A 25,207-nucleotide genomic window follows, 5' to 3' on the forward strand; every position below is an offset into this window, starting at 1 on the left:
ACATCACTGGGATCTGGCTATCGGAGGGAGTTACTCGGCCCTGCTCTGCTTGCTGCTATGACCCTGTTTCCCAGACGCGCTTCACAGTTGTGCTGTGGAAGGGCCGTCGGGGACCCCCTTAGGTTGTGCTTTTGGCTCAGGAGAATAGTTGCCTCCTGCTCCCATGGCTCAGAGTCACCTGGCTGACTTGGAGGATTGGGCCAAAAGAAATCTGATGAGGTCCAACAAGGACAAGTGCAGAGTCCTGCACTTAGGACGGAAGAATCCCATGCACCGCTACAGACTAGGGACTGAGCGGCTAGGCAGCAGTTCTGCAGAGAAGGACCTAGGGGTGACAGTGGATGAGAAGCTGGATATGAGTCAACAGTGTGCCCTTGTTGCCAAGAAGGCCAATGGCATTTTGGGATGTATAAGTAGGGGCATTGCCAGCAGATCGAGGGACGTGATCGTTCCCCTATATTTGACATTGGTGAGGCCTCATCTGGAGTACTGTGTCCAGTTTTGGGCCCCACGCTACAAGAAGGATGTGGAAAAATTGGAAAGAGTCCAGCGGAGGGCAACAAAAATGATTAGGGGACTGGAACACATGACTTACGAGGAGAGGCTGAGGGAACTGGGATTCTTTAGTCTGCGGAAGAGAAGAATGAGGGGAGATTTGATTGCTGCTTCCTGAAAGGGGGTTCCAAAGAGGATGGCTCTAGACTATTCTCAGTGGTAGCTGTTGACAGGACAAGGAGTAATGGTCTCAAGTTGCAGTGGGGGAGATTTAGGTTGGATATTAGGAAAAACTTTTTCACTAGGAGGGTGGTGAAACACTGGAATGCGTTACCTAGGGAGGTGGTGGAATCTCCTTCCTTAGAGGTTTTTAAGGTCAGGCTTGACAAAGCCCTGGCTGGGATGATTTAATTGGGGATCGGTCCTGCTTTGAGCAGGGGGTTGGACTAGATGACCTCCTGAGGTCCCTTCCAACCCTGATATTCTATGATGGTTTCCCACCCCCATTGCTGGGCCCAAAGCCTGCACGCCCATCACCACTTCTAGTACAAGGGATACCGTCACTGAATACGTCCCTTTTGGAGGAGTGTTCTTTGGGTGGGAGAGGGAAAAATTCCCCCTCAGGCAGAATCCAAACACGTTTCATCCTCTCTTCTTATGGGCGATTGCTAACAGATGAGGCCTATGTACCGATGGGAGGCACCTTAGGGCTGTGGCATGGTCAGGCCCTTTGACAGACAAAACCCCAACCTCCCAGGAGCCTCCAGCCGGGCAGTTTGCCCTAGGGGACTGGGAGAGAGTCATGGAGCCTTGTGCTTTGATCCACCCCAGGTTGGGCAGGCCATGAGGGTCTAACAAGAACTTAGCGCACCGCTGCTCGAAAGTGAGTCCTAAGTTAGCTCTCTCGGCTGGGAGCGCTCTAGTGACAGTACCCTTGGCCCCTCAGGCGCCAGAGAAAGGGAGAGCCTTGCCTCACTCTCCAGTGCTCACCTATCACCAGCAAGTCAGCAGAGTTACACCAGGGACTGGTTTGGCCCAAAGTTTTGGTGGCAGGGTTGCAGCCATATCATCATCATGGGAGTTAAAGGCCAGTAGTATGGACCCCATTCTGCCATCACGGGACAATGGCCCTGCCACTGCTCCAAGGGGCCAGCACTGCAGTTCTGTAATTGAGGCCCTGGGTGATCAGCATTGCCCCACTCTGAACACCTCTTTCTGGATGAACTCTTCCTCCTCCCCTACATTACAGGTCTTCCTCATGGTGTTTGTGGTCTATTTTGTGGTCTCCGAGTCCCTCTTCATCAAGAAGGAAGGCAGGGCCTACTTCACCGTATTTGGGAGCTACAGCCAATGGCTGCTCATCCTTCTGACCACCTGCACCGTGGTGGTGCACTTAAGCCAAGCCACCATTGCTGACCAGCAGTGGGCAAACTATCTGAAGAACCGCAAGGGCTTCACCAGCTTTCACCAGGTGGCCTTCCTCAACTCAGTCTTCAACAGCCTGGCTGCCTCCCTTCTCTTCCTGCTGACTGTGAAGGTATGGCAGTGGGCCTGCTGTGAGGTAGTGCAAGGTCTAAAATGCACGTCATGCAGATGGGGCAACATTTGAGTCAGCTATGCCTGTCCCAAGTCTCCTTTCCTGTGCAGCGTTAGATCCAGAGCATGAATAGTAATTAGATCCTTGTCTCTCCTTTATTAAGAGTAGAACAGACAGGTTACACAAACACCTGTCAGGGATGGTCTAGATAACACTTAGTATTAGATACTTAGATACCTCTTGAGGTCCCTTCCAGTCGTATGATTCTAGATACTGCGGTACAGCTGAGGAACGGCAGCCATCTCGCTTTCCGAAACCCAGCCTTGAAGATGCAAGGGTGACCATCAGATCCCCATTTGTGTAAACCAACCAAACTGATATGGAACCAGTGAAACACAAACGTGGAGTCAGGTTCGCTCACTTCTCAAAGGAGACCTCTGCTTCGCAGGCCAGATTGTCAAAAGAGCTCAGCTCCCAGCCCCTCCCAAAACCTGATTCCACTTGTTGGTACTGGGCACTTTAGCAGATCTGTCCATGAGCCCTTAGACAGTATAATGCAATACACCAACTCTTATAATATTCTGGTCTATAAACCTGGGTTAAATTACATAGTGCTCAGTTTGTATAGGAGATGAACTTGACCATGTTCTCTTCACCAGATTTATGTATGTGGCACCCTGGTACCCAGCTGTATTTAATGAATAGTAATGGTCATGAGATGTAGCTTAAGTGCAACTGCAAACTAGCTGTTCAGAAAAGGGCTGGTGACGCTAACCATACCTCCAGAAATGTGCGCTAGGTGCTGTAAAAATAGAACAAAGATACTCCCTACCCCTTAGACCTTACAGGGTCAGACAAGAGACAATGGGGGTGGGGGAGCACACCCACACAATGCGACAATAATGCAGGCCAGCATGCCGGGCCAGTAGTTTCTACACACCAGCAGCCTGGCCATTATACTGGTCTGTGCTCCAGCAGAGAGCCACACATGGGGTTGGTTTTATCCTTTGAAGCCTCCCCCTGCCCTAGACCATGCTGCTACGGTTGAGATGAGGAAGTAGCACTCAAACTAGAACTCCCTTATTATAAACAGGCAGGGCTGGTGACAGGACGTTCTCTGCAAGGGACCCTCGATTCTGAAACGTCCTCCCCTCCCACCCCTTAACCAGAGCCTGGATGCACGAGGCTAAGCGACACATTACTAAGCATTAACACGAACTAGATACCTTTTAGTTCACACCCCCAGCATTCACACAGGGGAGAGACAGCGCAGGTCGCATGTCTCTAGTCTAAAGCGCAGGGCCATGCAGGCAGCTTTAGGCTCTCAGGTCCGTTTGACTGATAAAAACTTCACCCGTACACAGTTTGGGGGGGGGAACCAACGTGGCAACAGACTGGCAGAGCGCAATGGCTGCCCAGGCGGCCAGCAGGAGCAGCACACGCTTCTTCTTCTGAAGTTTGCTGTGTTTATTTAAATGAGTTCGAACCCCCCATCCGAGGGCTGCTTTAGCCAGTGCAGATGTTTTAACGGCGGGGGTCGAAAACAGGCTGAGGGTACTTGGACCTTCATCAACCACATGCAAGCAGTGCAAGTGGACCCTGAACACCGGGCAGGGAGTGTCTGTTTCTTTGCAACAGTGCCCCAGGGTGGAACACTACCCCAGAAACACATGCAGCAGATTCCTTGATCCCCGCGGGTATAAACCTGGCTTCTCTTCTTTGGTCTCAGGCTGCCCAACAGCTGCGCTTTGTCCGGCAATGGTCTGTGTTCGGCAAAACCCTGCAGAAGTCCACGAAGGAGCTGGCTGCTGCCGGGCTGGCCTTCGCGCTGCTCATCCTTGCTTATACCCAGCTTGGCTTCCTGGTAAATGTTTATTACACAGTCAAGACTCACCCTAAGCTGGGCGTTGCTGAGGGAGAGGAGACTTGATTAGCTACAAAGGGAAGGGTTCATTAGAGAGACCTCAGCTCTGATCCAAGCCAGAGCATTCTGGTGAGTGAGGCTCAGCTGAGGGGGCCAAACTGCAGTTGGCCCCTTCCTGGCCTGCAGTAGAGTCATCAGTGGCTGAGGCGACCATGGGGATGGAACTCCAAGAACTCCTTGAGGCCCCATTGGCAGGGGGCACAGGGGCAGCCCATCAATGTTGTAGCTGATAGATGGAGCAGGGCTCCCGCCTCCTAAGCCCCTGTGGTGTAGCTGGGGATGCTGCTGCTTGCCTGCCTTTGCAAGGCGCTCGGAGGTCTGGGACCGAAAGGCAGTCTTGAAGGCAGGGTATGGCCACTCGGCCATTGAGACAACGGCCTTTCATTGCAACCCCTGCGTTTCCTTCGCAGCTTTTCTCCTCCTGCTCGGAATCCTTCCGCAGCTTCAGCAGCAGCCTCCTGCTCCTCTTGGCTGTGGTCCGCGGCAGCGTGAACCTCCGGCTCTGCCTGCCCGAGCCCTCGGGGCTGTACTACCTGTTCTGCGCCAGCTACATCGTGCTGGAGATGTGGATCGTGCTGAGGCTGTTTGCCGCGGTGCTTGTCCACCGCTACCGGGAGATGAATTTCGAGCTGTACCGCCCGGCCTTCGAGCCCCAGGACTATGAGATGGTGGAGCTCTTCGTCCGCAGGCTGAAGCTCTGGATGGGCTTCAGCAAAGTCAAGGAAGTAGGTGCACAGTCCCATAGGGCTCCACCCTCCACCTCTGTGCAGTGTGCTAGCCAGGGGGAGGCCCAGTCCTCCTGGCTGGTGGGTCACGGCCAGCCAGGAGCCCCGGTCCCTTGTGGGCCACATGGGATGCATGGTTTTGCAGTGTTTCGGCTGGCCTTTGCAGTCACAGGGCTGTGGGGGCCAGTGACACAAACACTCTGATTGTTTCCCCCATTGCAGTTGTGCAGCAGGGTGGGGGCAAACGGTGACAGGCCACTGCTCACAGCAGTATGGGTCACAGGGGCCATCACTGGCAGGAGGCGGAAGGACTGGTAACAATAGCTGGTGTCCCAGGTAGAGGACTGGTGGCAATGCTCGTGTCCTGGCTGGCAGAAGCAGAGACTGCCCCCAGCATTGTCCCCCGCATGTCCATGTTGTGCCACCCCCACTGTTCAGTTGGTTTCTAATCAGGCTGGTGGGTATATAAACCCCGCCCCTCTTCTCATTCAGGTCACCCCACCATCCGGCCAGGCCAAGTGGGGAGCACTCTGCAGTTGGAGACAGTCATTCAAGGCTGACGTGAAGAGCTCACCCCCATCCTGCCTGCTGGCCTGGAGCAGGCGCCTGCAGGGGGTGCTCCCACCCTGGGGCGACAGGCAAGGGTTCACGAGTGCCTGTTTTCTGCACTAACCCTCTTTCGCTCTCGCTTCCCTTCCAGTTTCGGCACAAGGTGAGGTTCGAAGGGATGGAGCCATTACCATCCCGGTCCTCCAGTGACAAATCCTTCCGGGGTCCCACCCCCAGCGCAGCCTCTGACAGCTCCAGGGCCTCCACCTCTTCGAGCCAGCTGGACGGGCTCAGCCTGGTGCTGAGCACCAGAGAGAGCTCAGAGGTGGATGCTGATGTCCAGCGGCTCCTCTCCCTCTTCGAGATGCTGCTGGCCCAGTTTGACCGAGTGAACCAGGTGACGGAGGACGTCTACCGCATGGAGCAGCAGCTGGAGGACTCGCAGAGCAGGAGGACCAGGACGAAGTACTTCCAGATGACTGAGGACCTGCTGAGTCGGTACCACCTGGGGAGCACAGATCAGGGGAGACAGGGACTTTATCCTGAGAACTTTTCCGACGCCGACCTGCATCCTCCCGGAGACCCTCTGTTGCCCTCCCATCCCACCAGCGCCCTGGGTGCCCTACAGAGCAGCACGGGCTGTGCGCCCAGCCGGATAGTCCGGGCCAGTAGGGGCCTCAGCATGGCTTCTTCTCTGCTCTCCCCGCACAAGACGTATGCCACCACGGCGCCAGTGGTCAGGAAGAAAAAGCCACTGCGGGCAAAGAACAAGGTCCACCCCAGCATCAAGTAACTGGAGACCATGTGCAGCGTCTCTGGGAAAATACCTCACTGTCCCTCCCCTGGGAAGGCAGAGAGAGCCTCATAACGTGGCCCGGGAAGGTTCCACCGCAACTCGGAGTCAGAAACGGAAGTTGCAGGGAACCGGCGTGGAAAGCTGACGCACTCACGCCACACCAAGGACTGGGGAGCCACTGTGCCCTCCCGGGCTCTTGGCCAGCTTAGATGCTAGCAGCATCACTGCCGCTTCGGGACACGCGGCTAAGAACACAGGTGTTGCCTTGAGCCTCCCAAGTGCCTAATGAAGATGGACACAGCCACTGTGTGTTGTACATACTGGCAGCTTCTATTACCAAGGTGCCTCAGTTTCCTGTTTACTTTAGCGATGGTTTCACAGCTTTTTGGTGTCGTTGGAGACTGTTTGGCCCTTCAGTCCAGGACAACCTAAGAGACTCAGCTTCACCAAGAAGGCCAGATGAGAGAAGCCGCAGGGGTCTCACCTAATATTTAGCGTTGGCAGCAAGAGGGCAAGCAACATTAATCAGGGCAATATTAAAAAGAAGTGTCTCTCTTTTTAAGTGACCCTAGCTTCAAACAAAATGAACAGATTCCAAAAGCAGAGGCCTGTTATTGTTAAGTTGTTTTATCAAGAACTGCTGCGAAGTAAAGTGAATGGTGCAAGGAGCAACTCAAGACGGATTTCCCGTGCTCAGCTGGCTGCGCCAAAACGGGAAGAGAGGAGCTGAAATTGCGAGTAGTTAAGGTTTAACAGACTTTTGGATTCACAGACTAGTCACACTGTGGAGGAAAACGACAGGTTTCAGGGGAATATTTAATTCAATATTTGTATTGGCATGAATATAGAGTGACAGTATCTGCACCCAGATCAGTTAGTTTTCAGTATTGGCTAGTGTTATTCTCCAGCATTTGGTACTATTATTTGTATTTAAAGAAATTCAATATTTAAAAAATATGAATGACCATGAAATCCACATTAAGCCACCACTTCCAATGATCAGCCAGTCTTAGGACATGGCAATTAGTGACAGCTCAACCAAAAAGGTACTGGAGACCTGGGGGGGGGGTTCTTTTAATTGGTCACTTAAAAGAGGGGGCTGCCGGCATGCTGGCTCCATTCCGGCCCAGCTCCCCTTTAGCTACTGATCTTCCCCCAGCCAGTGGATTGAATGGGTAAGTATGGTGCGTTGGTTGCTTGGTTTTTATAGTTGAAGGAATGTATTGACATATGTAATTTTTTTTTTTGGTTTACTTTTTTGTATGTACTGCCGAGCACTTTAACAATGCTTTCCTTGGCTAACAATGACACATGCGACCTTTTTAACAAGAATGGAATAATATATCACGAAAGCAGTATTTTTGTGTAAAAAAAATCATAAACGGAAATGAGCAAACGGTAATGTGAACGCACTTCCCCAGTGAACCATCCCCAGCAGCAGCCCTGCCTCAGGGGCTGGGTGCCAGCCAATGACACTCAAACCTACTCACCAGCACTCTTAGGAGCTTCCAAAGAGGAACAACAAATGCATTAAAAAAATTAACGCACTAGGTGACGCAGGGAATAAGCCACCTGCCAGCAGAGGCAGGTGGTGAGAGACAGGGGCAGATGGTTCTTAATTTGCTTCTGTCTGGGACAGGAAGATGTATCCGCTCCTACTCCAACCTGCTTCCACTCCCGACTTCGCTGTAATCCACAGTATATCGAGCTACAGCTGTGCTACGCTTGATATGCCATGGCAGGTACTTGTCCAGCACTCCCTTTTAGACAATTGGTGTGGGTAACAATCAATCAAATGCACCTATTCTGGGCAGCCACAGCCTATGTAAATTATTTCCCACTATGGTAAGTGGTGCTACCAATAGCAAAACCTCCCTGGCAGCTAGTGCCCGTGGAAACCCCCGGCCAGCCCGTGTTCACCTCACCCTTGTCATTCCGCGTTATGTATATTGTAAGTAATTTATACGGGGTTTTGAAATGTATATATTTGCTATATTTTCATAGCATCGGTACCATGTTTGACACATGTAGATAGGAGACAGAACACTGTTGTCAGAGTTATTTAAAGGATGTATTAAGTGCTTCTTTCTGGGAATGTCCATTGTATATAAAGTATTAGGTGTCAGAGTGCGTGTGGCGTGCGTGCTCTTGTGCCAGATGAGGTGTGGGCCGGGCTGGCGCTACGGCAGTCCCAACCCATGGAGCCGAGAGTGACAGCGGGATCTTTTGCGATGCACTGTGTTGTTCCCCACTCTGGCTTGCTCAGTGCTTTTGAAAGGTAACATTGTTCTATGGAGCTCTTCGAAACCAAAGGCCAATGTTTGCAGGGGCCATTGTTCATGGTACAGCATCTCCTGTTAGACTCCATCTAGCCTCCATTGCTTCTGCTCTTGGAAGACACTTGGCTTGTAACAGAGCTCTCCTTTCCAAGCATTGCAACTATCTAATCCAGAGGAGGAGAGAGCCCTAAGCGGAAAAGTCTGTGCTCCTTTCTAGCTAAGTAACTTTACAAAGGCTAGAGATAGGGTTTCCCCAAAGACACTTCCATTGGAGTTAGTTCTGACCTTTTTGCTGCTTGTTCTCACTCTCCAGCTCCTGATGCCTTTCTCCTGCTGTGTGCATGAGATGGTTTGCACACAGCGTTGTATTCCAGCAATCCCCAGATTGTATCCAGCTTGATTTTCCTTGTGCTGCACTCCCCACCTGCTTCCCTCTCTGTGGAGACTTGAGCAGCACGCGTGGGGTTTCTTGGCCATCGGGTTTACATCCATGGAAGTTATTGTACTTTTGTACTAGTTTTGTGGAGGACAGAATTAGACAAGATGTTGCAGAGGGCGTGGGGGAGGGATTAGCGTGATGTACAAAGAAAGTTCTCTTTACAACGGCAAGGTGGCTGGGTGGTGATAGGAAGGGCATGAAAGAACAGAAAGCCGGGGGTAAGTAGAGTACAGATGGAAGGAAATGGAAGCAGGAACCACAGGCACTCTTCACATAGGTGATGGAACAGCTGTGGTTGGGGCAAACATTAAGTGTTTGGAATTTTGGAAGTGGCATCTGGAGTGGGAGGATAAGAGTTGGAAAACGGCAGGTGGACGTTAATGGTACCCATCCCTTAGCTGCAGGTACTAGTGTCAGTAAGGAAAACAGTGCCAACAAAATCACCACCACTACTGTTCCAGGATAGTTCAGCTACAAGAACTGAACCCAGAGCCAGGGGCAGGTTTTGCTATTGAGTTTACAGCAATTAACCCTTCTATGTTCTAGACAAAAATGGTTTAATATTCCTATTACTGCAATCCATCTGCCCTTGGACTTTTTTTTTTTGAGTCGGGGGGGGAGGGGGAGGAGAGGCACATTCAGACTATTTAACCATGGCTTTTTAACAACCCCAGTTCCCTCTACTTTTTACAAGCAGCATGGCCACCGTTTAAGTACTCACCACAAAGTCTCTGCTAGATTCCCAATGCCCGACTTTGGAGACAAAGCAGCATTAGAGGAGAGGTGTATCATATAAACACAGAAGTGCCTTAGTGCCATCTGGACAATCACTTGATTTTCCCCATGCTTGGGAAAAAAATGAAGCAGACAGGCTCCTCTATCAAATTAGAAGGGAAGGGGTGTGTGATTTAACTGACAGTAACCAGGACTCAGCCCTTCTAGGCCTACAGTATGTGCTGTGTGACCTTGCGCAAAGTCACAATTTCCAGGAGGCCTTTTCCCTAGCGGTACCATAGGTATTACTTGTTCACCTCACTGCAGGGACGGGGAGGCTGTGAGACAGAACCAATGCTTTGGGCTCAGTACAGAGGTAACTGGATGAAATCCTCTGGCCTGTGTAACGCAGTCAGCCTAAGTCTAATGGTCCCTCTTCTGCCTTTAATTGATGACTCTTTCAAGGGAGTCTTGGAGGTTCTTGGAGAAAAGGTTTGAGAATTAAGTGGTGTGAAAGGACTGGAGGTAAAGGCTAACTTCTACCAGTATTACTGTATTAAGGAAGGATTTTCAAGTATCTGCTGCCTTTTAAAATGAACAAACATTCCAACATGCCTGCTATAGCTTTCTTTAGAACAAGTGGTAACGGGATAATAGGGCATCTCAGAACGGATTCTTTGTGATTAAATTCCATTTTCTACATTCAGCACACCTTCTGATGTAAGAAGTGTCTAGATCTGGGGAAGGTTAGCCTCAAAAGGAGAAACGGTTCTAGAAATCAGATGAGTTTTGATGATTAACAAATAAGGGAATTAGCACCACTATGTCCAGATGAGGGAAAAGCAAGCACAAGACAGACAAGTGCCCCTAGGATCCTTACATAAGGTAAGGTCTAGTTTTATATTAGTGGGAATTTCACTATTTGAATATCCTTCCTATCCCAGCTCTAGGAACTTTTTCCCACACTTAGGTCTTTTCTACAATGAAGACAGACACTTCCCCCCACCCAATGCTGCAGTGAACATGATACCCTCCCAAGTTTGTTGCACCCCAGCATTCCCATGGCCACTAGCACCCCCTATCTGCAAGCTTCCTCTGCCAGCTTAGCAAACTAATTAGCGTCCCCTTTTCCATTTGGGAAGATAGGACGTGGAGGATGGATGGTTTGGAGTGCAGCTCAGGGAAAAAAATATCATTACCACAGGGTCTCCCTCCCACATTGTAAGAATGTTTATGAGTGCAGACCACCATATGAGGCCAGGCCAGATGAGAACACAATAAAATGATCCTCCCTGATTATAAATATCCATGCTCATATGACACCAGGACTGCTAACAGCTTCCCACATGGATTAAAACAATTGCCCACTACACTAGACAGCATTGCTCTAGTTGTTCCGATTAGGGATCTGACCCCTATGCAGGGAACAGAATTAACTGGCCAGCCAAAGACTCCACTTTTACAGCGCCACTAAACACGTGGTCTCATCTAGGACAGGCTGTAGAGATGACAGCCATTAAAAACATAGTATTGGAGGATGGTTAATATCTCTCTGAGGTAAGAGGCCTCTCAATCAACTGGAATTTCCAAGAGCTAAATGGTATCTGCAAGGACTAGGTACTACGGCTGAATGTATCAGTTAATTGCCAAGGGCTCTGAAAGTCTAATAGAACCTTTAAGAGTTAAAGGGCAAAAATGAGACGCTTGTTGTCAGCTTTAGTTTGGCTACAGTAGATAGTGTATTTAGACTCCCCTCTCCCACAAAAGCCTTGAATAGGCGGTGTTAGAGGAAGTTGACTGAACACAGTTAACACAGGGACAAGTTAACAAGAGATGATGGCGAACTGAAAGCCAAAGCGGTTTGCACAGCCTTTAGTAAGCTCATAGGTGGCAGTAAAGGTTAAAGTTAGGATGCTCCCAATGTGAAGAGCCAGGTTTTTCTTAAGTTAGGCCTTAAAGTGAATGAGTTTCTTATCCAGCTAGCTGTGTGCGCGTGTGTATGGTAGTGTGAATGAGTCTTACCAGTGCTTCTTCTAACTGTAGAAGAGCAAAGATGGGTTAGGACAACTGTCCTGCTACTTTTCTTGGATCCCAGTAGGTGGAGCAGCTCTAGAGCCCACACAGGTGTTTCAGAAAAGCCAGACACTTCAGTCATACAGCTTTGAAGCTATCATAGTTCTCATAGGAGCACTTGTTTGTATGGAGCTTTTAGACACACACATGGGGTTCCTTGAAGTGTCACAGGTGAGGTAGCAAGTATATGAAATCTGAGCTTAGCAGCAGCCAGAACTATTAGTCATGAGATTATACTCCTTGTCAACAGCAATACATTTGACTTGCATCCCTAACTAATAAATACTCTTGAATGTATATTTTGTGTTTATAGTCACCAAGAGATGGTTTCTTATTTATTGCCTTAAGTCTCACAATGATGCAATAGTATCAAGCTGCTTAATACAGAACCCTATCAGCTAGTTAAGGGGTGGGGTTTGGGGGGGGGGGGAAATCTATATAATGCTTTTGTAGCAATGGATGATCAGGACCAATGCATCAAAATATTGCCTTCTGGTCAATGTTACATTTGCAAACAAAATAGCCTATTTTGTAACTGTGGGAAATGTTTCTTCAAAATGACAATGTCAAATAAAAACCATTGACTGCTAAGTAAATGTCTGCTATGCTTTTGTTGGAAGCTGCCACAACATCCTCTTTGCCTGTTAGCAATCCATATACACCACTGTCTGAAGGATGCATCTAGGAGGTACTGTGCCACAAGTACAACAGAAAGGTCTGAAAGCTATTAGCTTCAGAGCTAGTCCAACTTGACAACTTCAAATACTGAGTAAATTCAAACCTCTGAAAAATATCCGGTTTTGATTATTGATAACAAATTGATAGCGGGGTAATTAATCAATGTTACTTCATTAAGGAGCTTTGAGATCTTTGATAGATGTTCTACTTTAAAATGAATACAGAATTTGCTCCACGTAAAAGAGACTCACTTCCTTGTGGCTGAACACGTATCTGACGCATGGACTCAACATAGGTCACATGAGGCTCCATATATGTCACCGGGAAACACCAGCATTCCTGCAGCTGCAGCAGGTGGTTACATACCATTACGTACTTTAAGATCTGAAAAATTCACAGGAGGGGAGTCAGCATCTTACTTCTGCCCCAGGTAGCAGCACCCAAACACTTTACAAAGTGGTGCTTCTGGGAACGGAGTCCATAGGTTCTCAGTTCAGTGCTGCTCAGACACGGGTCTACACTTCACCACTGGCCTCGTTAAAGACAGTCTTGAGAGGCCAAGGACTGAATGGGCCATGAGAACTAATCTATGCTTATGCCTAGCCATCCTTCCCAATCAGGGTTGAGGCTAACTGGCAAGGTAGGGTGGGAGTTTGTCCTGCTGCTGCCGCCCATACAGTACCTGTTCTTTGGACAAGTGGGGTTCTAGTACCAGACACCTTTCACAGGTCAGAGAGAAGAAACAGGTCAGTGGGAAATGGCCTTATTGCCAAATGATGGAGCAGATTCATCCGGAGCGATTCCGATACGCAACACGAGAGATTGCCCATATCAGTAACCATACAAATACTTTTATTTCAATTACAATTTATAAACACTCAAAATAGGACGTACACATGAGTTACTGGACAGTCCCCTTTCCCTCCAAAAAAAAGTCTCCCAAAGAATTCCAGCTTTCGATTGCTTTGCCTTGGATTCCATTCAAATTACTCAGAAGTTACCCAGTCACTAAAAACTGCTGTTATCCAGTCACTGAGTTTACCATCTTGTTTAGCAAATTAAGAGCTCATCACTCATTTTGATGAGGACAGCAGTCACTGAGAAGTGACAAAAGCCACAATAAAGTAGTCACAGTACGTTCCAGCTTACATAACTTCTCCCATTATGGTAGTGTAGTGTCCCGTTATCTTTCACCACAAGACATGCTACTTCTGAAAGGCCTGGCACACATCTGCATTAAAAGGACCCCTTACAAACAATCCAAACTGCTGGCTTCCAAAGGTGGGACTGTCACCATATGACAAGTCCAATATGGCGATGCTGCCACCAACCAGAGCCACCGGTCATTTAAAAGGGAAGAGAAAATTTTGCATTTGAGGGAAGATTTCTGGCAAGGCCACATTATAGAACAGGTTTAAGACCAGTCAAGTGCACCCTGGTCACACATTGGGCTACCTACTTAGATCCACTCACCTCTCTGAAGATTGCCTTTCAGCAGAGTATGTGAATATGCACAAAGGGGTCAAGTTACTTCCCAGCATCCTGGCCACATTCTTGGGGACCATCCTGCCACCCTTGGAGTCAATGGAAGCTTTGCCACTGACTGCACCAGGAGCAAGTCTGGGCCTCTAGCTAAATCCTTTGCTCATAATTTCTAAAACTGGCCCAAATTGTCTTTGGAATCCTGGGTTTAACGGAGTCTTCATTACAAGCCAGTTTATTCATGGTCAGCGATTTCCATACCAGTTTTGATTACCATTCTCCCCCTCCACTGACCTGCAGACATCTCCCTACTTAAATTGTTAAGGTATGAGAGAACAATTTCACTGGAGTGGGAAACTCATGCAGATGTCCTCAAGCAAGGAGAGCTCATTGGAAATAAAAGCAGCTGCAGTTTTTACAGGTAACTTGTGAAGCTAGTGGACATTCCTATAATTAGAGCTGGTGTTAAGAACTAGTCTGAAAGTGCATGCAACTCTCATGAATGCTAATAGAGCTTTTCCACCCATGTAGAGGAAATGGAGATCTCAACTGTCCAGAGACTGTGACTGAAGCTTTCATTTGGTTGGGTCAAAACACCATTTGCTTCTCCATTGTCCCACCAAGTGATGAGTGCAGAACAAGTATCCTGACTTGCTGTTTTGCCTGCTCCTGCTTAGGGAAATGCTTAAATTTTGTACGAAAGCTGCTAGCAGAGATGGATACCTTGAAACTTCACTTAATGTCTCTAGCCAAATAAAGACCAAATGTATAAGCTTGGTGCACTCTGGGATTCTCCAACTAGGGTAGAAAATCCTTCTTATTTCATGATGGTGGGCGACTCAAAGTCAAGACGATGATGTCTATCCGAGTCACATGGCAGTCCAGTAACTAGTTCACACCAAGGTAACATAGCCACACTGGGTTTCCAAGTCCCAGTTGTCTCCCTGTGGCAGTGCTGAATTAGTGTGCAGGGTCAAGAGTGTTCACTCCCCTCTTCCTCCCACCGCCGCATGCCAGAGGGCAGACACTGATCACATGGGGATTTACACAAATTCTGTGAAGTCATCCACTGAGGAGATCAGCCGCTTTCTCTGCCCAGTTTCATAGGTTGATGCTGGGTCCTGTGGTACTTGGGGAGGGGGTTTAGTAAGAGCAGAAGGGTGCATTTGCATCAGGGGGAAGCCAGGTGTCTGGTACTGCGTTTCCTCTCGGATCTGAAAGACCATCACGGAGGAACAGGTCAGCAGGATATCCCCACAATTCCCCCTCGGCATGTTAGTAGGTACAGCTCTCCCAATTGCCACTTGGATCTGAACACTGCATATCACGCACAACCCTGCAGGACCTGGTGTCCTCAACTCCCACTGTAGCCAATGGAAATGGAGGGCTTTTTAGCTGTCTGTAGCTTCAAACCCTATTTCCCCACACATCATTCTCACTAGAGTTTGGTTAGTCTGAGGACTAGTCTACACTTCTGTGGGGCGATCGATGCATTGGCGGTAGATTTAGTGGATCGAGTGAAGACCCGCTAAATTGACTGCAGATCAGACTCCCCTTGACTCCTGTACTCCATCGGATCGAGAAGAGTAAGGGGAGTTGACGGGAGAGCGTCTCCCGTCGACATTGCGTAGTGTGGACCCTGCAGTAAGTAGATCTAAGCTATGTCGACTTGAGTTATGTTATTCACGTAACTCAAATTGCGTAGCACTTTTCCCTGTAGCATAGACAAGGCCTGAAGCATTCAAGGCAGACATCCCTTTAACTTATTCACAGGCCTTTTACAGTTCATTCTTGTTTTCTCCAGATATTTATGATTGTGCTTGCTTGTGCTAAGCATTCCAGATGTGCAATGTGTCAGGGAAGGAAAAACAGACTTGAATTACCCGGTGCCTGAGCCTCTTGATATGACGTAGCCTCGCTATCCATTTTGATGGGTAAGTATCTGTAGGATTCGATCTGCTATGGTGAACCTGGGAAGCCATCTGATTCAAGGGAAAAGAAGTTTTAAACACAGCTCCCATGACAACAAGAGTAATACATTGTTTACACAACATAATTAGTCACTGAAGTTAACTCAGTCTGTGAAGTTCAGATGCTAAATCTGACTCGACTGGTTATTCAACTAAAAGAGCTCTCAGAGTTTAATTTCTTGGCCTAGTTGCATTAATTTCCCTGGGGTGGCAGAGCGTGATCCTAGCAGAGGCAACAGTCCTTAAAGAAAGCCCAGACAGTACTCACGTTGGCATGCAGGGCCATCTGGCGGGCTACAAATGGCAGGTTCTTATCCGAGACAATTTTAGCAACACTCGTGTCCACCAGCCCTTCCATGTCTATGTTAAAATGGAAAAGATTCAAAGATGGTCACTTTAAGAGGTGAAAAACCAGAACTAGCCAGTAATTATATGTACTGTGACGTGATACATTCAACTTCATGAGGATTTCCAGTATTAGAGTCAAGACAGTGAGAAATGGGAATACATTTTACTCTCCAATCAATTGCCTTGAAAGAAAGGTCTCCATAAAGCATTATAGCTTCTACTGTAACACTGCTCACGGCACAGGGGTGCAATACTCTGGGCCTTCCAAGCTGTGACTGCTCCACACAGAAGGCCTTTCCCAGGAACCCTAGTCACAATCCATTATTCCCCCAAAACACAGAGGCGGGGCAGAATATTCATAGCTGTTTCTCAGACTGGAAGGGGTTTCATTAGAGAAGTGCATTGTGGGAGGGGCGTGGGGTGTATGGTTGGCCTCTTGTTTATACATGCTCGGGATCCATGTGGGATCTAGTAAGGCTGCAAAAGACCCACACGCAGCCCTAAACAAGGGAGTAAGCCCTGAAACAGCTGTGACCCCCTCCAACTGATGTTCAAAAGAGCATTGCTCAGCTCCAGCTCTCAAGGGTCACTCACTGCACTGCTGGGAAAGAAGTTGAAGGGGGACGAGCCACCAGGATTTCTTCCTCCAACCTGCCAAAAAATGGTGTCACTATACCGGTGTGCAGAGCATAAGCCAAAATGGAGGCATTCCATTCACTGGCTGGGACGCCATGCATCCCCATAACTAGAAGATAGCAGTCTTATGGTCCAGTGGGGAAGAATTACTGATTGGATGCATCACCAAATACTAGGTGGTGACACAATTTTGGAGAATTTCCCCTAATGGGCTCCTCTAAAGGGAGCCAAAAAGCTTTTACTGAGAGTACAAATCACAGTTCAGGAAGGGTCTACCTAAGCTAGGTAAACTGGCAATATGGGATATGCTGTTACAGAAGAGGACTGGCTCAGAATACTTAGTCCTGCCTCAGGGCGGGGGACTGGATTAGATGACCTATATTGAGGTCTCTTCCAGTCCTACAGTTCTACGATTCTAAAGTTTTACCACCTGGAGACTTGTACAAACATTCCAATGAAGTTAAGGAAGTTGTCGTGCGAACCAGTAGAAACATTCTTCGAGAACTAACCCTACCTTTCCGACACTGTAACGTCACCAGGTTACAGTCATAGTCAAGCGGTGTGATTATAACATGCACAAAGTTGAACTGGCCCTAGGGAGGAAACAAAATATTGTAACACAGAAGCATAACTAACACTTACAGGCATATTTTACTGGAAACCATTTGACATCTACAGATGCAATCCACTGATGCAGTCTGAATACAGCAAGGTAAAAAGTCCCAATTCATAACCAAACAGTCTTTAGACCACTGGCGCCAGTTAGGAGGCTGGGGGAGGGGAAGCATTCCCCCCACCCCAGGCATTTGCACTCGCTAAAAGTTCCACAGGCCACGGAGCACTGCAGCCCAGGGTCCGACCACTTTTAAGCTGGGGTCCTGTACTAAATCAATACGGCTATTGGTGGAGTGGTCTGGAGCGTCACTTGGCTGTGTGGTTGCAATGCCACTAAACTATGACCTGGGTGCCCCTCCATGCAGACAGAGGGGCAGCAGAGCCAAATTTCAGGAAGTGGCGCTGTGACCTGGTGCATGGGTCGTCTGTTCCTGTACGGCGGAACAGACGGGAGTCTGCCAAGAACTTGACTCCTGGCGGCACAGAGAGGGGAAACTCCCTGCTGAAGGAGAACCAGGGTTCCTGTGGGGCGGGGAGGAGAGACCGACCAGGACTGGAATTTGCCCCCCACCAAAGAAATATCTGAACTGGAGCCACAGCTTTAGATAACACACAAAGATTAACAATTTTACAAAGAACCCATTGCTGACATGCAAGTGGAAAGTCCTGTTCATCTTTGGATGCTTTCCAGTGAGCTGCATCAGCCCAACAGATGTGTAACGAGTAGGGCCCCTCCAAATTCACGGCCATGAAAAACATGTCACGGACCGTGAAATCTGGTCTCCCCCCATGAAATCGGTCTTCTGTGTGCTTTTACCCTAGACTATACAGATTTCATGGCGGAAACCAGTGTTTCTCGAATAGGGGGTCCTGACCCAAAAGGGAGTTGCGGGGGGGTTCACAAGGTTATTTTGGTGGGGGGTCACAGTATTGCCACCCTTCCTTCTGCGCTGCCGTCAGAGCTGGGCGGCAGGAGAGCGGCAGCTAGTGGCCAGGTGCCCAGCTCTGAAGGCACAGAAGTAAGGGTGGCAACACCAGACCAAGCCACCCTGACTTCTACACTGCTGCCTTCAGAGCTGGGCAGCTGCAGAGTGATGGCGGCTGACCGAGGGCCCAGCTCTGCAGGCAGCAGGGCAGAAGTCAGGGTGGCGATCCCATCCCCGGACATCCTGACTTCTGTGCTGCTGCTGGCGGCGGCTCTGCCTTCAGAGCTGGGCTCCCGGCCAGCAGCCGCCACTCTCCAATTACAACACTGTGAAATTTCAGATTTAAATAGCTGAAATTTGTGTGAAATTGACCAAAATGGACTGAGAATTTGGTAGGGTTCTATTTATAAGCAGACCCAAGTGTAAATTCTTGTACCTTTATCGTTCCCAATTTAAAGTCTTCACCAGAATCATTATAAACTATGGAAACAAAGTCATTCCCAAGGTGCCTCTTCTTGTCGCAGCGATATTTATCCAAATCCTTCGTGGGCATCAAAGTCGCAATGTGAAAAATGGCTGGGGGAAGGAGGGGGGAAAAAAAAAAATCAAGCAAACAAAAATAAACTGGGATAGAAAATGGAAGATGCAACTAATAACTTTACTGCAGGCGATGCTGGAACAGACAGATTGATAGGGTATCTATGATCCTATAGCGGCAATGTTCTGTGTATGGCATTTGTCTGAAAGTCAAACTGACAGCTGAACTTTCATGTTGTGCTACTTTGACAAATCTGTCCTGATTTGTAAGAGCTGAACACGATCGGCCAGCCCCATTCTAGCTGCTTTGCACTGCCCGGGGGACATGTCAGAGTGCACAGAGCTGCAGACAATTTTGAGGCCGTGGAGAAGACCCTATGGGACTTCTGAAGCTGGTGCAACTTGGGAGCAGTCCTCAGTCTGCTCCCAGTTATATCGGGGCCAAAATGGCCAATCTGACCCATACGAGTTCGCCTTCTCAGATGTATTCCCTGTTACCCTACATTTATGAGCGCACACGTCCCAACATCCAAGAGAGATTTAAGGAAAAAGTCCTTTACAGCAATTTCTGTAGGGCCACAGCAGCATAGATGAGGAGAATCTGCTATGTACAGAAAGAATCAAGTACCTTAGACTTTTAAATGTATTTCTTTTCACTGCTGATTGCGTGTGATGCTGTGGTAACACCCAGTCATGAGATTAAGGTTGACAACAGCACTCAGCTTTAAATATTGTTCTTTAAAGAAACATCTGGCATGGTTTCGATGGTAGCAGATGGCTGCTATAATACATCATCTGGTTTCTGGTACTCTAGTGGCCCATAAAACAAGACTGATTTGACACAAGGACAGACATAAAACCATGTCTCATATGGTCTGTATGTTCAGAGTAAAAAGCGAGATTTTGTGTGTGTCAACCTCTCCCAAGCCATCAGTGCAGAAGATTAAACATATTAAACAACATGGAAAGGGAACCCAGACAGACTCAGGAAGCTAGTAGGAAATCCCTCTCTTTACCACACCCCAAAAACAGAAGCAATTTGGCACCACAGGGTAAAGTTTAAAGGTGTACAGACCCGCTGACTTGTGCATTAAGGCATCATTCCTGTCCCCCAAGAAGTGTAACCCTTTAATTGGGATGCCCTACCTTGCATAATGTCATCGTGCCAGCAGTAGGTAAACTGACCGTCCTCCCCACACACGTCCAGACCACCAAGGTAAATTTTATCAGGCTGACAATCTTTGAGTTCAATGAGCTTCCCTAAGCCAGTCAGAAACTCCGTGTATCTGTAGGAGCCATGTTCATTCGACAGAATAGCGATCTCATTGTTGCTCTAGAGAAAAAAATTGAGTGTCTCATATGGGAGGTTCAAGTACTTACTGTTAAAATGTATTCACCTCCTTACACGTGCTGTGAACTGATTCCACGACTGGCAAGCAGAGCACAAGGGCAGACTCTGTACAGGCAGAACAGGTGGGTGACAAAAGTGTTCACTGAGTCTGGGCTGGGCTAGCAGAATATTTGCCTAAAGCCATCAAAGCTTCTAGAGCTGGCCACATGGAAGAAATGCCAATGTCACGAAGAGTCACTCGGAAATGGGGTTAGCAGAAGATACAGTGGACTAAGTGAAATATAAGCCCAGCTACTGTAAAGTTGCACAGTCGGTGCTTGTACAGCACTATGAACAAGTACAAAGGAGAAAGCTCAGGCCTTAAGGCGTTTTGCTATCGCTTGGGCACTCTCCGAATAAACTGGGAACCCACACCACAGAAAGAAGCTACTTTAAAATGGGTAGAAATTACTGCAGTTCAAGGGAAGCTGCTTGGCCTCTAGTGAAAGTTATACTTTACTACGTGTAAGAACTCACCTGTCCTTCTCCTACATAGAGCACGGCAATCTTGTGGGTATCATAGGAAGGAATTTGATCTAGGAGCTGCACCGAACTTTCAAATGTCTACAATTAAAACATGTTCACTGGTCATTTCTTTGAATGGCACTGATAAGCAGCCACACCATAGACCTTGAGAGCATATGTAGTGAGAGATTCCTGATCTCCACATAATTCCTTGATAAACTTCATAAACTTAAGGTATTTACCACAGAAAGGCACATATAATATTAGCGTCTGACTGATACAAATAAAGTGTTTAATAGGGTATATTATTCCCTTTTCTGTTTTTTATGTTTCATATTAATTTAATCTCCTGACAACTGAATGTATCTGAAGCACCAGCCATGAAAACTGATAGACTCTTCTTATACTGTGTTTAACTCTAAGCATAGAGAACTCACTGCAGGGTCAGCTGTAGAAAACACTTTTCTGGATAATACTGTCACACAGAACAGTACTTCAGCGGGGAGATGGACAAATAATGGGTGAGCTAGTTTGCTACTTGGACCAAGGAAATGACAACCCAAACTCATATTTTACTAGTACGTTCTCTACGCTTTGTGCCATCTCCACAGAGTTGTACTTCCCCACAGAACACTGGTTTTATTCTGATCTATTTCTGAGACGGATAACTCCCCTTGGCCAGTCCCAGTCTGTCATATTGGTCACCACCAATTGTTTAGCCACCTTCTCCAACACACATTGCCCAATTTCACCCGGTGCTGTTACCACCAAAGCAACAACACACCTACTTGTTTGGAAGCTAGTACAAGGGAGCAAAAACCCTGCCCTTGGAGACCAAGTGTACTGCTTGGCAAGCAAATCGGTTGCTGTTGGCTCTAGGAGTGGGAACTGAGCCATCTCATCACAGCAGTACATAAGCATTGTGAGAAATAGGGAGGGGAGGGAAATCACAATCCACAATTACAAACAAGGGTCATCAGTTCATCAGGGATACCCAAGATTTTACATCTCCAGCAGCCGGGCCATTAAGGGACCACCCATAACTGCCACTATCCAGCCTCTTAATTCGTTAATTAGTATATATTTAGATTTTTAAAAGCGAGTGTGATTAAAGCAATCATTCCAAGTGTTCATACTTAAAACATTGCCTACCTCATTTGGCAACAAAAGGGGCTTGTTGGATTCATCTCCAAAGAACGGGGAGTGGTATAACTGTAAAAACACAAAGCTAAAGAGAGAAATTAAATCCCGTTACCCTACAAGAAAGCCCCCGTCTATCTGCACTTTACGAGAGGTCTGAGATCAGCTGCTCACAGTGCAGAATCCCTCCTTTGACGGCACGGCAGGTATTTCCTCCGCCTACAGTTTCTGAATATGCACACGCTGTACCATAAAATCAAATAGCTCAATAATGGCAGCAGCATGACTTCCCTACACCAGCAAGGGCACTGGATCTTTATGAAACACAAAGGAGTGGAAATCAAATCCTATCTCACGGCCATTGTTTTATTTTGGATCTAGAAGATTAATGAATTCTCTTAGGCTCTGGACTCCTCTAAATATTTCACAAATTAATATACTACCAGCAAGGTTAAGATCTTCAAATTAGAGCTCTGGGATACTACTAGGCTCAAACAACCAATCTAATTTACTTTTCCCCCCACTCTTCATGCGGTGTACCATTTTGCATTTCACTCATCTCGGACGGAGAGACTGCTCTGGTTCACTGGTTTATAGTTAAATTGCTTTCTAGCTCTTCTGCATTCAAATTGCACGTGTGTTTTGATTTCAATTGGATTGTTAATCCAAATTAATTGTTTTTAGAAACCAAAAAAAAAAGGTTTAGAAATTGTTGAGATGTTTGCCACATTTCTTTTTGCCCAAAATTCAGGTTACAGGTGCTAAAACATGGATTAAATTATAGGAAGTTACACCTCCTGTCTGTTCAGTTTTAGGTTTTGTAAGATCCAGAAAACCTCATGTGTTGCATTTAAACAAATTTAGCTAAACCTCTAAAAAAATCTTAGTTCTAAGACACGAGTTAAAATGAAGTTTATATCTGGAAACACCATAAGCGCTTTTTAGGCACCCCCCGCAGCTAGCTACCCACCTTGGGTTTATTCCAGGTACCTTCTCGGCATTGGAGGCTGCTGTCCGGCTCTTGAAGGCATCTCTCTCTATCCTTTTGCCCCTCCTCGAAGGGGCTGAATCCGAGATGGTGTACCCTCTAGGACGGTGGCCGCTGGGTGAGCGGGGAGAGGAAGAAGGGACGCTGCAATCCAGTCTGGCTGTACCCGTTAGTCCAGCGTCATCCCCTTTGCTCAGCCAGCTATTGGCCCCTTCTCCTTCAAGGTTCCCAGACTGAGATTTCGATTTCAGTTCTGTGCTCAGCCTTCCAGTTGCTTCTTTAGTGTTTGTGTCTTTGAGGACTTCCTGCAGCGTCTGAAGCTCAGGGGAAGAGCTGGATTTGCTGAGTGGCTGGGAAGGCTGGAAGGAGAGCTCTTCCAGAGTCCTGCCATCCTCCGAAGGGATGACCCTGCTGATAGGAATTCCGCCGGCCACCAGTTCGTCGGATTTCAGAGATTTCTCTTCTTGACTAGATGTTGAAGAGGACTTAAAGAAAAAGTCAAAGAAAAGCTGTTTTTCTGAGTAGCACCTTGACAAAACCCACAAGAGAACACGAATGGGAAAGACACCAGTGGACAGGGAGACATTGCCACCACTAAATACACTATACTAAAGTATTACTGCTCCAATATAGGCAGATATGGCTTAATTACCAGAAGGACAGAAGCCTAAGCCCTGAGCCCATATGCATGCAGTTACCATTTCTCCTGTGTGCGCAAATGGCCAGCAAGGCCTTAGATTGACCATCTGAGCCCACAAGCATAACTGCATGTGCAATCTACCCAAGTTCAAAGCCTTTTGCTATAGTTAAAACAATAAAAAGTGCAAATGGAGAACACATACAAATCTGCAGTGTATATTAAAGCTCCTTCTCTGGCTTGAGACAGAAAAGTTATTTGACTGGTATTCAGCCGGCTGCATGACAGCCTTACCCTGCTGTAAGCCTTGTGTGGTTTGCTGAACTTCTCCTCAGCCAGGGCTTGCTCAGAGCACACAGCCTTAAAGTCTTCAAACTCTTGAGATGCCAGGGAATCGGTTTCTTTTAAATCCACTTCCAATTGGCTCCCCTCTTCCAGAACTACCGCTGATTCTACCAAGACACAAACAGAGTAACTGAGGCATGTAGAGAGGAGTGGAACGATGGGGCCCCATCCTTTCCTCTGAAGTACCAGCCTTTTCCCTACTAGGATTTTAGTGGAAGGCCATATTCAATGTGTGGTATAACATATATCTTTGATCACAGAGTGTGGACTTTAATGGCACACCAGACTTGCTAGAGGTCTCCCCTTCACACAGAATAATTGGTCGACTTACCCTCATACCAAAGGGTTGTACAACTGCTTTGTCACACTAAGCGCAGTGCTGCCAAACTGTTACTAATGGACACATAATGGAAAGATAGTGGAGAAAATGGATCCTTGCGCATATTAATACTCAGGTATCAGGACAGACAGTAACTAGAGAGATGTAAGGAAGTGCAAGACTAGCATTAAAGTTTGTTATTAAACAGGCAACGAAAACATAAGTTCTATGCAACTGTGGAAAAGAATAAGCCTTGTATATAACAAATGCTCTCGTGCCTTAAACGGAGGAGGAGACAAGAAAATTCATTAGAAGTCATTTACTTGCATTTTGACAGTTTTCTCAGTATGCTTCAGTAGAAGTTAACCAGTATAGCCTATGCTTTATTAAAGGACAGGAGGACAACATTAATGCATGTATTGCAGCAATATTGGAAAGTCTGCATGTGGTTTCCAATCAGACAAATAGCTAATTAAACAGACCAGACTGAAAGAAAGCTCCGTGTAAGCGCTGTGTATGGCGAAGAGGTTAGTGGAAGGGGTAACCAAGTGTCTACTGTAAGACACAGTAACCCTGAACACAGGAATGCGTTTGACTGAAGACTTCTGTTTGCCTTGTTTTTTTTGTCCTGAGGAAAAGGCTGAAGTACAGGAGGCTTCCCATTACGTACACACAGAATTGGAAGACCAATCTGGAAGGCTAAGATTTGTTTTCCAAAGTAAAATAAAAAAAAAAATTTTTTAGCACACGCGCGCGCACACAAAAAATCAGCAAAAAAAAAAGTCACTAAAGCAGCTTTTCCTAGATTGATTTCAGCTCGCAGGACCAAAGTTATTTCAAGAAGCAATTAAGAATTAGCATTGCACACACATACTTTCTAAAAACGTGCTGATCTGGTTAGCTGTCCAAGCCAGAACACACCTGCACATACTCTGGGGTTTTGACTTCCCTAGTTCTAACATTACTGCCAATTTTGCTGGTGTTTTTAAATAATTTGAATGTTCAGTAATTGCACTGTAAGGGGAAGTAGGATAATATGAGCAAAGCAGAGGACCATAGGAGAGTAATGTACTGCAACATCTGTGTGTCACTTTAATAGCATTGTGCCAATACAGTAATCCACAGTTATGAATAACCAGCTATTCCACATAGGATTTTCCACTGAAGGAAGGTGGCATTTAATTCACCTAATTAAGCACT

General features: G+C 47.3%; 2 protein-coding genes across 11 annotated transcripts in view; one reads left to right on the plus strand and one right to left on the minus strand.

Moving 5' to 3' along the window:
• The window catches only part of PKD1 (polycystin 1, transient receptor potential channel interacting), a 138,937-nt gene extending 126,982 nt beyond the window's left edge, over positions 1-11,955 (plus strand). For both annotated transcript variants that reach the window (XM_073361700.1, XM_073361701.1), the window contains exons 43-46: positions 1,745-2,032; positions 3,762-3,896; positions 4,367-4,681; positions 5,382-11,955. In XM_073361700.1, coding sequence (XP_073217801.1) covers positions 1,745-2,032; positions 3,762-3,896; positions 4,367-4,681; positions 5,382-6,023 — 1,380 coding nt within the window. In that variant the 3' untranslated portion in view covers positions 6,024-11,955. The remainder of the gene's footprint in view (positions 1-1,744; positions 2,033-3,761; positions 3,897-4,366; positions 4,682-5,381) is intronic.
• Positions 11,956-13,040: 1,085 nt separating this feature from the next.
• The window catches only part of TSC2 (TSC complex subunit 2), a 44,046-nt gene continuing 31,879 nt past the window's right edge, over positions 13,041-25,207 (minus strand). For all 9 annotated transcript variants that reach the window (XM_073361708.1, XM_073361712.1, XM_073361711.1 and 6 more), the window contains 10 exons: positions 23,638-23,795; positions 22,689-23,191; positions 21,731-21,806; positions 20,591-20,677; positions 19,870-20,056; positions 18,623-18,762; positions 17,160-17,238; positions 15,930-16,021; positions 15,575-15,673; positions 13,041-14,905 (listed from right to left, as the gene is read on the minus strand). In XM_073361708.1, coding sequence (XP_073217809.1) covers positions 14,735-14,905; positions 15,575-15,673; positions 15,930-16,021; positions 17,160-17,238; positions 18,623-18,762; positions 19,870-20,056; positions 20,591-20,677; positions 21,731-21,806; positions 22,689-23,191; positions 23,638-23,795 — 1,592 coding nt within the window. In that variant the 3' untranslated portion in view covers positions 13,041-14,734. The remainder of the gene's footprint in view (positions 14,906-15,574; positions 15,674-15,929; positions 16,022-17,159; positions 17,239-18,622; positions 18,763-19,869; positions 20,057-20,590; positions 20,678-21,730; positions 21,807-22,688; positions 23,192-23,637; positions 23,796-25,207) is intronic.

The sequence above is a fragment of the Lepidochelys kempii genome, chromosome 10, assembly GCF_965140265.1.
Source record: "Lepidochelys kempii isolate rLepKem1 chromosome 10, rLepKem1.hap2, whole genome shotgun sequence".
Lineage (NCBI taxonomy): Eukaryota > Metazoa > Chordata > Testudines > Cheloniidae > Lepidochelys > Lepidochelys kempii.